Genomic DNA, 16,962 nt, shown 5'->3' on the forward strand with positions numbered 1-16,962 from the left:
ATCACGTCACCCCCACTCTCCTCTGAAGGTCAGTATTTAAAGAGCTTATGCCATCATAATCGTGTGGGGGGGAAATTCAGAGCACTGTCCTCTCCGCATTACTCCTCGTCCTCCTTTCTTGCACGAGCGATAGCCGGAGAGCGCTCTGAACTGTAGGCGTTTTCAAGCAAGTCAATAGTTCACACCCACGCCCTCCACTAGCTCATCTAGCTGGTCTCTCACACGGTCTTCTCTCACTGTATCATCCCTGCATAATTCCCTCGACCAGCAGGTCTCCAAGACTGTCAGCAGGCATCTATCTAGTTCGCCCTGGACGCAGGGTCTGCGTATGTCTTTAGTACACCCTCCATACTAATAAATCTTCATTACCGTCTGCTTGCTACATCATTCCTCCCTCCCTTCTACTGACAGTCTTCAGCAATTCCTTTGTTCTGGTCCAAAAGTGAAATAAACTAGATCAACTCCTACTGCTTGTCATTTAGCATGTCTGCCCAGGGTCCACCCGAGACTGAGCACCAGGGCCCACCTGGGTTCAGTTAGCTCTGGTCTACTTCTCAGCCACCAACACATAATTAGCTTACAGCACAGCTAAGCTCCAGGAAAGAGATACTGCTTTCTGAGACTGAGAGGAACAGCCAGAAGTTCTCAGTGACTACAGCTTTCCAAGCTTCTTAAAACCATAAAATATGGGTATGAAAAATATGTCAAAGTCCCTTCTCAAGAAGTAAATTAGATTGCGGTTCACACAGTTTAGCATATAAACCCATGACAGTATCACTCTTAGAAGAGAACTTGTCAGTCTAAACCCTTACAGTTTGGGGTTGTTTTCTTCAAGCTCCACTGCTATCACAAACACTGAATCACTGTTTTAGCGAGTACCTTTCCTCCCCACACAAAAGCTTCCATCACATCTCTCTCAAATATTTCAAGACCTCACACCGAAGAAGCATGGAGAACCTGGAAAGTGCCTGCCACACAAAGTGTCTTCAGACATTCGGAGTATAAAAGTTAAACAGGGCTTACATCCTAGAAGAGATTTTCTTTTTTAAATAATTAAAAATGCTGATTCAGACCTTCAGCTTCTGACAGCACAGGGTGGTCTCAACAGAAGCCCTAACAGTGGGGACAGGGGATAACAAGTAATCCTGAGATGTGTTCACTGAAGGAAAGGGATTCTGCTCGACATTCTTGCGTCATTGTCGCATGATCCTTCTTATGTCTTGGATGACACATCTAACGGGAGAGCCATACAAACTCCCCCATGGTATTTAATTAACTTCTACAATGGCCATTTTCTTATTCATGCAGCTGTTACAATGACAACACAAAATTCATGTAGTTAATACTAACAGAGGACTTCAGCATTGGCTTTGTCCAATTTGTCTGTGGTGTCCGCAACTTACCAGTTTCATCGTACTACATTTCAGCCCATAATGAAGGACCAGTGTCAACCTTGGGATCCAAAGGGAGGACACAGAAAACTGATTCAGCCATTGCGGGTGGCAGGAGCATTTCCTGCAGGGCAGCAGAACCATGAACCCATGTCACAGCACAGCAGACTACTGTCAAAGGGTCTTACAGATGAGGAAGGTACAAACCAGCTGCAGGGACAGCACATGAAAGAGAAGGTTTAACAGAAAACTGTTTTAAAACAAAACCAATGTCAGCTGATATAGCCTAGTACCTTTATTAGTGCTTTGGGAATTACAGGAGGCACACCAGGAACACGGAGGTACACTACCGAATGGGAGCTCAGCAGTGAAGTGACAGCTTCGTACAAGTGTGCACGCACGCAATGCTCAGAGGTGCAACACAGCCCAAGGGGTCTTGCATGCCAAACTTTTTCAGCAAAGTTTGGAGGGATGGACAACAGCAGTCAAAATATAGTCAAATATGGCCAAGAAAATACATTTTGAGCTAAGTATAGACATATGTAGATAATGCACATGTGCAGAAGTACTGCACTAGAGGCAGACATCTGATTGTGTCTCTCTCTCACGATGTTGTTCACACTCACTGCAGACTTCTGAAAAGGAACAGGAATGAGTACATAGTGAGAGCATTCACACCACAAGCTGCTCATACAGACTGTTACTATGTCATTTCCTACTTTCACACCTCAGTCACCATTTCAGTGGCCTGTTCATGAGCCATGCGAGGCTCTCTCAGGGCTGATCACTTTGTTACTCCATCTTGACTAATGAACCTTCAGTCAGGGCACAGCACCATCTGCTAAGTGGTAAATGTGTGGTAAACCATGACTCAGTGGTTAGCACACAGCGGGCCTGTCACACGCAACCTCAATGCACCGGCCTGGGGGTGAGCTGAGAGGAGAGAGGGTGAATAAGGAAGGAGGGGACTGACACAGATTAGCAAAAGCAGAAAGCATGATTGAGAAACACTGAACCAAGCAAAAGGAAAATGCCAAAGAGAGGATTAACAGTTAACAGACAGGAGACTGGCAATGTACAGATAGCAGGCCCCTCTCTGTACTGCCCATCCATCTCTGGGGACCGCGCTGACGGCCAGCCTGCGTGACATTTCCAGTCTGATGTGAACCGATGCAGTGGCCACGCAAGGAGGGGGCCTAAAATTAGCCCAGGAAGGGTAGGGAGTCCTCTTGGGACATGGGTGGATATATTTGGAGGGAACCTTGGTGACTGTAAGCAAGAACAAGGAGGCTCATATAAAAGCCCTCAACTTCAGCAAGTCACTTCACAACTTGTGCATCGTCAGTCCATCACTCTTAACTCAGGGTTCAAACTCTCGCCTGTCATGCTGTGCCTGCCTCTCAGCAAATACCACCACGACAGCTGCTCATCCAGCAGGGCCAAAGTTTCAGTGACCGGGCTCTCGGGCTTCTGACACGTTCGGGTAATTGGGTACGTTGATAATTTGCTCTAAAGCACATCACACTGGACAAAGACTATGGCACTCACTCCAAGCACCAAACACGAGTGGTGTCCGGCCTCACACAGGAAGGTGACCCTTCTCTCTGCAGCGGCTCTGTCGCCGACTCTTTTCACAGTGCCAGGGGGACTGTGGTGGGGTAACACCAGCTGTCAGGGACCAAGAAAATTAGCACACCAAAGATGCCTAACACCAAACAGTGAACAGAACAGCTAGTGGCCTAACAGCCAAACAGAAACGGGAGCATAAGAGGAAGGAGTCTGGCACCCAGCAACTGGCTCCGTGGGCGTCCAAACTCCACTGCAAACAGTGTTAGCCAAGTCATCGGTGTGGGAGGGAGAACGAATGACAGGAGCCACATTCTGAGGCCTCAAACAATACACAAACACAGTGCACAAAGTGGCCAGACTGCAGGTCCCTGCAGGGCTCGATGCCAGCTCTGTGATACTCTATCTCACTTGTGCCAGACACCTCGCTCTGCTGCTTGAGAATGGCACCCCACCCAACAGTGTTTCCATCTCATCCCTCTCTCCGCAAAGTGAGAGAATGCATACTCAGTACCTGAAGTGTCTGAATGCAAACTATTATGGCATGTAGAGCAAATACAAACACAACTCAGTCATAGCATAAGCGTCGTGTTCACTACTGTCCTTCAGCAGCCAGCTCAGATGAACCCCTGGGGAGAAAGTCGGTATCGCATGGACACGTCTTCCTTTCTCTGTGCTGGAACACTATCGGCTCCATTGCCCACCACCTTTGTCATGGTTTCACTGCATTCCCTACGTTTCCCACTGTGAACAAGCCAAAGAAGCAGACTGTAGCTGCATATTCCTATTCCATCACCGGACAAAAACTCACAGCAGTGGCGAAGCAGGTACTTCCAGGCCACATCAATGAGCTTTCCTCTGCACATGGAGGTGTGAAGCTTCTTTCCTTCAATCTTTCTGCAAGTCAAGGTTAGCCCAAGGGGCAAGCTAACTTATGTTCTGAGCAAATGGTAGATGTAAAGGTACTATAATGGAGGAAAGTGAAGGGAATGAAACAACAAAAACATAGTCATATGATGCAATTCAGATATATGTACACCCAGACAGAAGGACAAATGTGTGTGCATGTGCACATGTGCACACACACAAAAACTATGACACTGACCATGAGGAAGGCCACAGAATGCACAGGTTAAAAAAAAAAAAAAAAAAAAAAAAAAAAAAAACTTTCTCCTGTTCAGTCCCAGCAGTAAGAATGAGTAAAGTATAATAGAAAATCTCCATAAAGGTCCCTAAATAAACTATCTGGCAAAAAATAAAATGATTTCACTTTTTGCTTTCTCTGAAAAAGTGTCCTGCTTCGTGTAAGAACTTACCTTTCATTTTAATGTCAGAAATCTACCCATTATAACATGATAAACGTAGAAATATAAAAAAAAGGTTTCTTCCAGCCTACAGCCACTTGGTGCTTATGTGTACCACAAAGACCACCCTGCTCTTTCCCCCCCTACAAAGTGACCCAAACAGCTCTGTGGGTGCAAACTGTCAGATGGGTACCTGGGAAACAGGTCAAGTTGGTGATAGCTAAGGATAATAGCAATTACACTGCATACTGTGGGCCCCAGGTACAGCTGCCCAAAACTGATCATTCCACTGATCATGGGTGGGTGGCAACAAATAAAAGCAAATACCACACAAAACAAATCTGGATGAAAAAAATAACAGATTCCCTGTATGTTTCAAACACATTTTCCTTGTTGTCCAGTCAACAAGTTTTTAAATGATGTCTTCATAAAAGGCTCTACATTTATCAAAATGCATCTTCAACACATGCATATTTGTCAAGACTGAGTAAAGGCTTAAAGTCAGAGGTCAGGCGAGAGGCCTGTAGCATGACATGCAGAATGTCACTAGGCTGCCAGGTAACTAATGTTTTGCTCGAGAATAGAATCGTGTGTGTGTGTGTGTGTGTGTGGGGGGGAGTCCCAGCACAGCAGGAACCAGACATCTGAGAAAATTCTAGAGGAGGGGAAAAAAAAAAAAAAAACCCCCTTATGAATATTCAATTCGGAGAGTCCTTCATTATCAATTCTTGAGAGGCAAAGTTGTCCCAATGTTAATTTCAACTAGGTTATCCTTGAAACCCACCACTATTTTTGTTTCTTTGTTTTCAGTGAAAACCTGATCAGGTGTGGAGTGGAGACTGTGGGGAACTGTCTCGATCCACTTAGTGAGACAGGTGCACTATGTCCACTGAAGCAAGGTCAAAGGTCAGCCTGTGTCAGGGGTGTGGCCAGGGAGAGGATTACACAACTCCATTTGAGCAGGGTGGGGCTCCTCAAATACCTGAGGCTCACGTGACACCATGCAGGCTTCTAACTGTTCCCATTATGATCAAGCTGACTGCAGTGAAAGGTCAGTGGGCCATGACCAGGTTTCTGATCATACCTGTGCAACTGAGCATGCAATCACACAGCCAGCCCTCTTTGCCAACAACCACAGTCTTCACAGAATGGCACCAGTCATCATGGCCTAGCGCAGCCACATTCACCCAGCGCAGATCAACGGATTTATTTAGCAACCAAGACTTACAGCTAAACCATAGCAAAAGCAACTTCATGTTGGTATCCAGGGAGCTATGTGACAATGATTTAATTTGTTCCGTTGATTCAGTGGCACTTTGCCACTTGTAAGGAAAAGTGTGGAGCTCTACACATAGCCTGCACCCTGACCTTCATTACTCAAGCTCTGGGAAAGTTAGTGGCAGCAAGTGGATGAGCTACAACCAATAAAGCAAACTGATCCCGAACTCCCCTGATGTCCATGACCCCACGATCTTCCGCTATAAATTAATGGTTTTACCTCCTCTCAAAACCAGTACACTGGTTCAAGTACCGAACTTGAAGCTCAAAGGGTTATGAAATGGGTTGTGGTTCAGGAAGGCTTTGCCATGTGTGATGGGTGACATCTGCCACTTTCTGGTCTGCTGTCTTTGCTAACCTTGCCATGGAAGGGCCGAGCATTTGCCCTGTCTAACACTGTGTTTACATTACTCTTTAACAGCAGGAATGAAATAACACATCCTCCTGGGAAAGTCTTTTACTTCCTTCTCCTGGAGAGGACAGCAGCCATGAAGTACAACAAATATTACCAGTGCTGGTTCAATATTTACTCACAAGGACAAGGTGCTCGAGGACAGGGTGTGTGGAGAGTGTGTGTGTATGTAGTCACGCGCATGTGGTGTGTTGTGTGTCTGTGAGATAACATTTTACAAAAAAGGGCAGTGACACTACTGCTTCACAGCTGATACGGCTCTTCTTGCAACAACTTTGAAGCACTCAGTGTTGAAGCTCAGAACAGAACCTCAGCAGGTTCTCTTTACATAACCTTTTTCCTGAACCAGTTTCAGGAACTTTAGCAAGCATAGCAATTTGTTTTTTTCTAATTAAAAAGCTCCAGGTTAATGAGATTGATGCATTTCGTTAGAGTGCTGGCTGGAGAGCTGGAATACGTTGCCATCCAACCCGACAGAGGAAGCAGAGCTCAAACCCACAGACCCAGCGATTACAGAAGCTCTGTGCACCTCATGCCTTCAGGCAAAGCAACTCAGCACACTTCTTACCAAACACTCCACCAGTTTGGGACACAATCTCTTTTGCTACTCAAGCTGCTATATTAGAACAAATTTATCAACGCGAATAACTGTTCAAGCATTACGAAAAGGGTATACAGTACATACACAATTTGTTAACAGCTAATTATATTCATAAATGTTACAATAAATTCAAGTTTCCTAAAATCAGTGTGTGCAAATGCACACAGTGCTTACTGAATTTCCTTTCGGGGCAGATTTTGACTGAGCATGTCCCTACGCCTCCCGTGTAATCAATGGGGGATTAAGCTGTTGCATGTCTGAAACACAGCAGGCTCTGCTCAACTGTGAGGTTAGCAGCCCAGGTTCAAGACCAGTCAGACTGACACGGCTGCCCCAGCCCATGCCACCCAGCTGGGAAACAGGAACACATACCCTCACCCTAAGGCCCAGCTTCATGCTCAGTAAAGTGTAGCTCCTCAATCTGTGCTGTTACACATCAGATTGGTACCAGTCCAAATAGCTGAGTATGGGTGGGGGGGGGTCCTACAAACCCCTCCCCCCCCCTTTTTTTTTTTTTTTTTTAAACAAATGCACACAGCTGAGAACACAGTAACCATGGTTACATGAAGCTTATAACCCTGTCCTGTCACTCATCAGTGAGGCAATAACTCAGATGAGGCTTCATTTGCTGAATTTCAGTAGCTTTGTTTCACCTGAGCAGCTAAGAGCTTCCCTCACCGTTCCTTGTATTTGCAGACACGCAGCGAGGATCTGAAACATGACCACTGTTCTTTGTTCAGGGAGACGAGTGATTGGCATGAGGCAAGGTCACAAATCACATCGAATTTCAATGTGACCTAACGGAACGTAGCAGCTTCCTGTATCGCATTTTGTCATGCGTGTCCTGTCCTCTGTTGCTCTATTCGGCACCTGCAGAAATAGGCACTTGCACCTACTCTCACTTTTTTATTCAACACAATACCAAGGGAGACCCTAGAGAGGGGTTCAGAAGGCTTAACAACAACAACAGGAGACACTGGTCCCAGTCGTGGTCTTAAACCCGGTCTCAGCACAGTTCTTCTAAAATATCATTCCAAACCACATGTACCTGGGTGAACAGACATCTAATATCACTTATTGAAACTGATTAGGTGGTTGATGCCCAGACTCCACCAGAAAATCTGGAAGCAGGTAACACAAGGTCACATGTAAAAGGCCCTGGAATGTGGCTCGAGCAGTGGTTTAAACAAATGAAAGGTAGAATGGACTGCAGCTTTGCAGTTTATGAGTTGCACACCCTTAAATTAGGACAATTTCTTCTCTGAGCTTTGCTACATTGATGGAGTGAGTGTGCCTGTTCACTCATTGTTATGCCAATCATACAGCGAGATGCAATCTGCTCCAGGACACAAAGCCCACAGCCAGCTCTGCTGTGGACTACACTCAACAACCTACGATGTTATCATATGCAAGACCACACAACCATGTCAAATAATTTATAAATACCTTGTACCCCAGCTGTCTGTGTTATTATAGTATAAATTGTTTATCAATGACAGTTATGCTTGAGGTAAGACTTAACCACCATACAGGAATTCAGTCAACCACAGCAGGCATAATGAGAACCTGTTCAGATGCCAAAACTAGACAGTCCAATGGACTCACTGTATGGCTCTACAACGCTCACCACATCTACTGTATCTCAATGTACTGAAAGGAGAGGCCCGCACATAAGATAATGGAAACTAAAAGTCTGCAGTAAGGGTACCACAGCTCACAGAAACACATATCTGAAGACAGCATTATCCTCATTCTCAGAGCAGAGATTCACATGCAAACAGGAAGGAAGGAAATCCGTAAGATGACATTTTGAACACTAACTATTCTCTCAGTGAAACCTGTACAGTAACACATTGAAAACAAACAAGCATTGTAGTAATGAGCTTCAAGGTAAAATGGGAAGGGGGGGGGAGACTATGTTCCTACTTTGTTCCAGCAGGCACTGCCAAAGAAACAGCCATTAAGGAAATGGCCACTGATGACTTAAAAGCTACAGTTCCCAAGGGGCAGTGGCCAATATCTTTACAGTAGCAACAAGTTGATTTCACTTTAGAAATTACAACCAATTGTTTGACACGAGCCCCAAAAATCAGTGAGCGGTGGAGAATGTTCATGAGTTTGTCAATGGGTGAAAGGAGCAGCTGCCTTCTTGTGCAAGAAGTTTTCTACAAGTTTTAGGCCAACTGCTCCTGGTCTAGAGCTAAGGAAGGCAGGATTAAATCACTGATGTTTGCTGAGAGAAAGCAGCTCATCGTTACAATCAAAATGTTCTAGTGTAGACAGCGTTTCAAAAAGTGCCAGATTCTTGAAGGACGTTAGCTTTGATTCTCTTATTTATCACAGAAACTCCTTAGCTTGCATTTAGTCCCTACCTCCCATTTTGTCTGTTTCAAAACCTGTAGGCTGAGACTGACTAAACACATTAAAAGACAAAACTTTCATCAACAACACACTTGTTCACATAAAACTGTGAAATTTTTCCTCCTCCATTGCTTGCTTTACAGCAAAACATCTTCAGTTCACTTTATCAAAACATAAACACAGGGTGTAACAACAGTCAGGAAAAAGGAGAAACACTGACCAATTCAGTGACCTATGCGACCCATAATGATACTTCCCATGAAAGTGCAAATGACAAAAGGAAGGACAGGACCCTGACAGATGACCAGATCAAGGCAAGGGGCCACTGATGGTGAATGAATCATAGAATTACATCCATTACATGCAGGCATGAGCTAGTTCTTGAGTCGCCTCTATGTGTTCACAGCCCAAACAAGGACCCAGGGCACTCAAATTAAAACCACAGCAGCTGAGGAAGCTTCATCCCCTAGGGATGTAAAACAGTGAGTGGGCTGCTTCTCTTGGGGATGAAGTGTACTTTGAGCAGGAGGAGGCACACAGAGGCATCTCCAACATCACCACTGACTGCCTCATTAAAAATTTACAGCACACATTTGTCCAATTAAACATTCATCACATCGAATGGGGCGTTGTCAGGTACCCGGTGACAAGCCTCCAATAAGCAGGGAGCAAGCCCCTGCTGAAGAGCACAGCACAGATGATACCACCCAGTGATTGGAGGAGGAGGGTGCCAGGAGCACCCCACCCACATGTATGGCACCGTAGCCAGTTGATGTCAATTATTCAGCAATGTGGCTGCGTGCTCAGTCCAGCAGCGTGGCGAGTTGCATGTGTCGAGTTCTGCTGCGCCAGAGGAGCCTGCAGCAACCAGTAAAACCAGGCACCGGGCCAGGCTGCTCACAGCGTTGGGTCAAACTGTAGGCATAGTCTGAGAAAATGTTGAGGACACAAAAAACACTGAGCATGACCTTTATTGAAAGTGCCAACATGACTCAAAACATTTAAGAGAGAAGGACAAAAGTGGCTTCTGGACCTTTTGCGATATGAAGCCACAACGGGCAAGTTTGCTCTACTCATAAACACAGCCCGCAACTGAGGGATGGAGTCCATATTCCTCACTTCATGTACGATAATCAGTTCTAATTCTGGGGCTCTGTGGGAAGTGACAAAATGTCCCATTCTAAACCTTGTCCGAGTTCTACTCGGTCAGCGACCCTACAGCAGGGAGCAACATATAAGAGTGGGGCATGATCTAAAAACAAATACGAATGATTATATGAACTGGAGGAAGCCACTGGGGGATCACCAGTTTGCCAGCCCATGATGACATGCATAACGGTGGAGGCTTATGTGCTCTGCTATCCCCTGGGACACTATGGAGAAAGCAGAAGCAACAGAGAGACTAAGCCAGGAGACCAGGGCTGTATCTAAGAAACGATGATGCCTCACACCAGATGAAATACTGGACATTTCTCTATTCCTGACACCTAAAAGCAACTGTACGCCAGGGATTCACTCCAGAACCAGGGACCAACAATGAGCTTCAGCCAATCAAGAAGTCAATTAGCAAGGGCCAAATCCCACCTGGCACAGCACATGCAGGAAACTGTGCAGGCTGGACAAACAGAATGGTATGGGGGTTTTGTTTGGCTTGGCACAATACCGCATTTTATAGTGTCAGTATGGTGACAGGCTGTCTAGTGCCTCAACCATTTATGGGCGATCCTCCACGCAGTTGAAGCAGCATCTTAATTAAACACAAGCAGGTCTCAGACCGCGCAGCCCAAGTGCAACGAGGGGCGGCACGGCAGCACAGCAAGTAGCGCTGTTGTTTCACAGTGCCTGGGTGGCGCGAGAGGATGTGGGTTCGATCGCCACTCAGTCTGTGTGGAGTTTACATGTTCTCTCTATGCCTGCATGGGTTTCTTCTGGGTGTTCCGGTTTCCTCCCACAGTCCAAAGACATGCTGTTCAGGTTCCCCCCATAGTGTGCGAGTGACAGAGAGAGCGTGTGTGTTCCACTAATGTATGGATGAGTGACCCAGTGTAAGTAGTTTATCTAGCAATGTAAGTCACCTTAGTGAATAAGGTGTAAGGGCTGATAACACTACATAGAGTTCACTGGAAGTAGCTTTGGAGAAAAGCATCTGCTAAATAAATAAATGCAATGTAAACCCAGCATTTTTGAGAACCTTCAGTAACAACTAAATACAATAAGTCTCAGTCTGTCCTGGTTACAAGAAAACTGCATGTATTCTGCACCTATACAATCTAGAATGTAAAAAAAATAAGATGGAATCCTGTATTTGTAAACCAGTATTGGTCCCTAGTGCCTATTAGGGTGATGGTCTTGAGCAGATTACGTGAAATGGGCTCTTTCTTGTTCTGCCCAAAATGAATAGCACTGCTGTTTTTTTTTTTTTTTTTTTTTTTAAATGCAGCACCAGCCAATGATGAATAGTTTCAATAAAACAGTTGCCTGGTTACTTGAAGGAACTCTGCCAAAGCCTCCAAACTGTGCAGATCTAATTACCTGCTGGTTTTCGTAGATTTTTTGTAAATAAATTCTTTGTTTACTGGCCATCCATAGGGACCATCAGAAGAGCAGAGTTGCTATAATTCAGAGGCCAGTCTTGAAAACAGAAGAATAAGTGCTTTGCAGTTCTAGCCTGACACGCGACATCACATATACACAGTTTCTCAACATTTCAAAAATGCTTTCTCTGTCCGCAAGACAGCTGTATGGCCCACACACACACACACACACACACACACACACACACCATCTGAAATCGCCTGTCTCATACGGGGTCGCAGGGAGCCAGAGCCTAACCCGGCAACACAGGGCGAAAGGCTGGAGGGGGCACACCCAGGACAGGATGCCAGTCCATCGCAAGGCACCCCAAGCGGGACTCAAACCCCAGATCCACCGGAGAGCAGGACCCGGTCCAACCCACTGCGCCACCGCGCCCCCCGTGTGGCCTAGTTATGTGTTTTTATATAACACACACACAAGCTGCTCGTGAGTACCTGAAAATGACCCAATACTGCCACAGCCAGCAGACAAACAATATGGCCCCAGCCAGAGGCATGCTGTGCAAGACGGTGACCTAAAACCTCCTAGAAAAAGACTAGATGAACAGAGAGACATACTCTTGTATCTATTAATCCATCGCTTGAGCCAGTCAGTGTGAAACAGATCTAACGCTGCAGGACCCGACACATACAAGGACCTCTTCACTCTCTGAAAAGAGAGCAGAAGTATGGTGGCTAATGGGGGGGAATAACAATGGTGGCTTTTTATAGATGCCTAAAAACTGATCACTTAATAAAAAAAAAAAAAAAAAAAAAATCATGTGATATATTCAATGGCCATCATTCTACTTTCAATTCTTAGTAATCTCCATTAGCTTCTCGTTTTTGACAGTCACAAAAGCCCCTTGTTCCTGTGAGGGAGCAATGGGTGGGACAACATCTCCACTGACGGTCGCATCAGCCTATGGCTTTTGGCCCGAATGTCAACTATCCAAAGCCATGCAGGACGGCAAACCAATTCCTCTCCGTTTTAGAAGAGGACACTAAATATTTACCAGATTAAAGATCAGGCATTCTTGACATCTGGGGCAAAAGAAGATTTTGTTTCTTAATTTGGATTTTTTTGGTTTAAGCAACATTTTACTACATGTTTTGAGAGACTAGGATCTTCGCTATCAGATTTAATAAAGGAATAATCTCCCGTTTTAAATAATTTCTTAAAATCCCTTTCCTGCATTTGTTTCTGAATACATATACATTTGCCTTCACCGCCACATGACATACAGTTCTTTTATATTTACTGGGTAGCAGACAACTGACATTCCCCATCAATAAAACCCATAACATCGAGAGAAATTTTGTAAATTTCTATTGTTCTGCTTATACAAATGGAAGAACGACAGGATACCAAACTCACAAGTGGACAGAAAGATGCATCTTTGCCACGTCTTGGTTAAAAATGGGCATTTGGACTACTGAGAGATAAAAATTCTACTTCCACATCACGATGTTCAGAATCCACAGCAATAACTTTTCATCTGAAGGAATGTCAGACAGAGCTGACAAAATTAAAGATGTTTGTTTTTCACACACATTATCTACACAGCAGCTATTTTGTTCAGCCTGTTTATGAAAAGGACTTTAAGCTAATGATTATTATACTTTTTTTTTTTTTTTTTTTTTTTTTAAAAGACAACGGGGTTGACATCTGACTGTGAAACTGCCATTTGAAAAATTTTATAAATTTATCAAAAAACAGATCATGAAAAGATGTGTTACACAACGAAACCGTTATCAAAGTCTGAAAAATGCCCTATACAATAGGATAAAGGAACACACATCCATTCACATATCATCTAAATAATAGTTTATAATGTTTAATTTATTCACTTTCCAGCCATATTAGTAGACTTTACAGGTAGGACATGTTGCACCCAAATCCTCAATGCTCTTTAAAAAGAAAGTCCTTCAATCAGGACTCTACTTACTATCAGTCTGAAATTACAAAAGCCATTGAATGACAGCTTACAATCACTGTCAAACGCATTGAGATCTGAAGACACCACTCTGCTCATCATATTCTCAGGCAGAAAATTACTTGGGTTACATACATAAATATTAAAAATCTTAAGAAGCACAAGTTTATGGGAAGTAAAAATCGAACAGATTGTCAAGTTATTGAACACAACTATATAACTAGCACTTTATAGTGCTGTACACATTGCATATTTCTCAACATGTATGAACCAAATAAATATTTACATTTCAACCTCATTTTGTAGAAATACCTTAAGACCAATTTCCAACTGTCATTATGCTGGCTCAATTCAAATTTCCTCACTTATTACACACCAAGCAGTGGTTCGGCAACAAAAACAAAAAGAGCACACTGCTAAAGGAGTTGGCACCAAACTGCACATCAGCTACTAACTTACAGCTCAACAGACATTCTAAGTACAGAGTAAATGTATTTGGAGTTGGTTGCATAATTGTTAAGTGTCTAAAGGTGGCTTCAGCACAATGATGGCAAACCACAGTCAATAAAAGGTAAACAATTTTCTATTAAGATGTCTGTAACTATTCAGGTTTTCTTCCAATGAATAAACAGAGTGAGGAAAACAGCTCCATTAGAGACACAGTAAGGTTTTCTCATCCGTTCTGAATGTCCGCAGTTTCTTATGACAAATTTGCCATATATGTAAAAATCTGGATGTTTCCCTAAACCCCTAGGTTTGACAGTGAGTAGAGAAACACTAACTCTGACTCAGCAATTATTTCACATGGAAATGCCCAGCCAGTATACATGGGTTTCTGTTGCAGTAGGATGTTCAGGTCAATTGTGTATACAAGTACAGATCATGACTAAATTTTACACTTAAACACTATCCCAACTTACTAAACCGCCTGACACATGGCATTTAACCTACACTGCCTACAAACCAAACAGCTATAAATTACTACAGGTGCCTGAGGAAAACGAATTTCCAGTGAAAACAGGAACACGGGCTGAAGCAGTAAATAAAGGCCAGCTTAACCTCCACCTCAGTATCAGGCTAAATCACGGGCAAATAAAACCCCCCGCTCCATGGCCATGGAACGGTACACGTAGTGTCCGCTTTCGAGAAACAGATCCTGCACTTTTTGTTTTCCAGGGCAGCTGCAGCTCACATATCTCTGCTCTGCCGCATTCAATTAGGCTGCGCGATACTGACATGGAGGTGCATCCCCAGGACCGAATGCATTCACTCTGCCTCCAGAGACACGGGCAGGGGGGAGGATGGTATGGTATGGTACAGGCCAGAGGATAAGACAATATGTCTGGAAATATATTTGAGCTACCAGTTTACTGCAAGTTTCCTATGCAAGATCGGAAGACAGCACAACATCCGTGCACAGCAGTACTGGTTTCAATGTTTCTCAAGCGACGGTGCTCCAGAAAGCATACAATACCACCACATTCCTCTTGACACACAGTTTGAGAAGCCAGTTTCACCCCAGGTACCCCCTCACAATTCACCGTGCTACAGTAGTTCCACTTCACTCTTCTCAAACTCTTTTCTAATACAACTCACACCATAAAAAGGGAGTAATGCTGCAGCAAGACCACATCCAGACACACTCTGTTGCTTGGGAGAACACACTACAGTAAGAAAAGTGAGTGCTTACATTGGACCTTGTGGACACGGGTAAAGTGTAAACAAGCACTATAGTCATTGGACCTTGTTTAGAGGGCAGAGATGACAGCATCACCACTCGGGGGGGGAATCACGTTATACAGCAGCCCACAGTGACCAGAGGACCAAATGAGGCTCAAACAAGTAGTTTTCCCTAAGCCAAATCATGAATATTATGTTAATTCAAAATATAAACATGAAGGTAAGTAGTGTGGAAATCTAACACGATTTCCAGTCAAAAAACCAATGATACAGTGCATTAACTTATTGGTGCTGAGATTAACTGTAGGCCTAAACATATGCTGCAGAACACAGATTACAGTTTAAATTGTGGTCAGTTAAAATGAGATGCTAAACACAGAAATAAGGTGAAAATGCACAGGTAGAAAAACACTTCTCCGTTTCCTTATCATGACACAGCACATATATTGGTGGGAACACAAAACACTTGATCAGAGTTTCATTCCTTCAGAGGGTAAACAATCAGCTTGGCGGAGGGAGGTGTGCAGCAGGAACAGAGCCCTGTGTAAAAGACTGCAAAGATGCAAACTGGATGCTGTGTGGGAATACATCATTTTAGGCCAAGCCACCATAACACAAAAAAAAAAAAAAAAGAAGAAAAAAAAAGAAAAGAGGCTGAAGAGAGCCAAACTCACCCCTCCCATCCTCACTACTTTCTACAGTGGGACGACAGAGAGCGTCTTGACCAGCTCTCACCGTGTGGTACAGGAACCACACGGTCTCCAACCGCAAGACCCTACAGCGAGTGGGAGTTCCTCTTCCCGCCATCGACTCCACATACAAAAACCGCTGCATCCGCAAGGCCACCAGCATCGTGGACGAACCTTCTCACCCCCCTCATGGACTGTTCGCCCTGTTGCCATCTGGCAGGAGGTACAGGAGCATCCGCACCACCACCAGCAGACTCCGCAACAGTTTCTTCCCCGAGGCAGTCAGACTACTCGACACCCAGCTGCCTCCCAACGCTCACCTGGCTCCGTCGAACAATTAACTCAGCACTACGCCACACCACAACTGCCTACAGCTCGCAGCCATACCCACGTCCACGAACTGTCCTGCGTATTTATTTATTGTCCTGTGCTATGTTCCGTGTTGCACCGTGGTCTCCGAAGAAACGACATTTCGTTCCACTGCACACAAGCTGTATAGAGGAATGACAATAGAAACGACTTGAAAAAACCAAAACACAAAGCTCTCTGCAACAATAATTGGTTCACTCCCTAATCTGTCTTTTTCCACACTGCCAATATTCGACTCAAGAAAGCACTGCAATACTTTACTATGCCATCCAGGAAAAAAACTCGAGAAAATGTGATTCAAAGACTATGCCAGCGGTAACACCTTGATGCTTGTGCCATATCTGTTTCAGCAAATTAATACAGTCCAGTGACACTTAAATTCATCTATACCACACACTTACCTCTGGCTGAAAGTTTCTTTGTGTTGATAATCTTAGCAGCATATTCTTGGCCAGTCGATTTCTTCACACACCTGCGGACTACAGAGAAGGCGCCCCTGTTTTTGAGAGAAAACGAGAAGCAACCGTGACACAACACGGACCTTCAACGTTTGTCATCAGAAAAGAAAAAAAAAGAATTGAAATACGCAAAGATAAAAATCAATCTAAAAAAATATGCCAGTATTCACAGGAGCACAGACTTGACAAGATAATTCCTAGTTTGAAATGTGCTCAAAATAACTAAGTATCATAAGCAGCAGAACGAAAGGGTCGGAAGGGGCACGGAAGGGAACAAGGAGAACAGGAGGCCCTTTGTAACTGCTGCACCAGTGATGGAAAGAACCGAGAGAAGAAGCCTCTG

At 44.3% G+C, this 16,962-nt stretch overlaps 1 protein-coding gene across 20 annotated transcripts in view; it reads right to left on the reverse strand.

Moving 5' to 3' along the window:
* Positions 1–16,962, reverse strand: part of camk2g2 (calcium/calmodulin-dependent protein kinase (CaM kinase) II gamma 2) — a 76,160-nt gene that overhangs the window by 57,866 nt on the left and 1,332 nt on the right. For all 20 annotated transcript variants that reach the window (XM_018766263.2, XM_018766262.2, XM_018766261.2 and 17 more), the window contains exon 2: positions 16,563–16,657. In XM_018766263.2, the coding sequence (XP_018621779.1) occupies positions 16,563–16,657 (95 nt within the window). The remainder of the gene's footprint in view (positions 1–16,562; positions 16,658–16,962) is intronic.

Source organism: Scleropages formosus, chromosome 8 (genome assembly GCF_900964775.1).
Source record: "Scleropages formosus chromosome 8, fSclFor1.1, whole genome shotgun sequence".
In the NCBI taxonomy this organism is placed as follows: Eukaryota; Metazoa; Chordata; class Actinopteri; order Osteoglossiformes; family Osteoglossidae; genus Scleropages; species Scleropages formosus.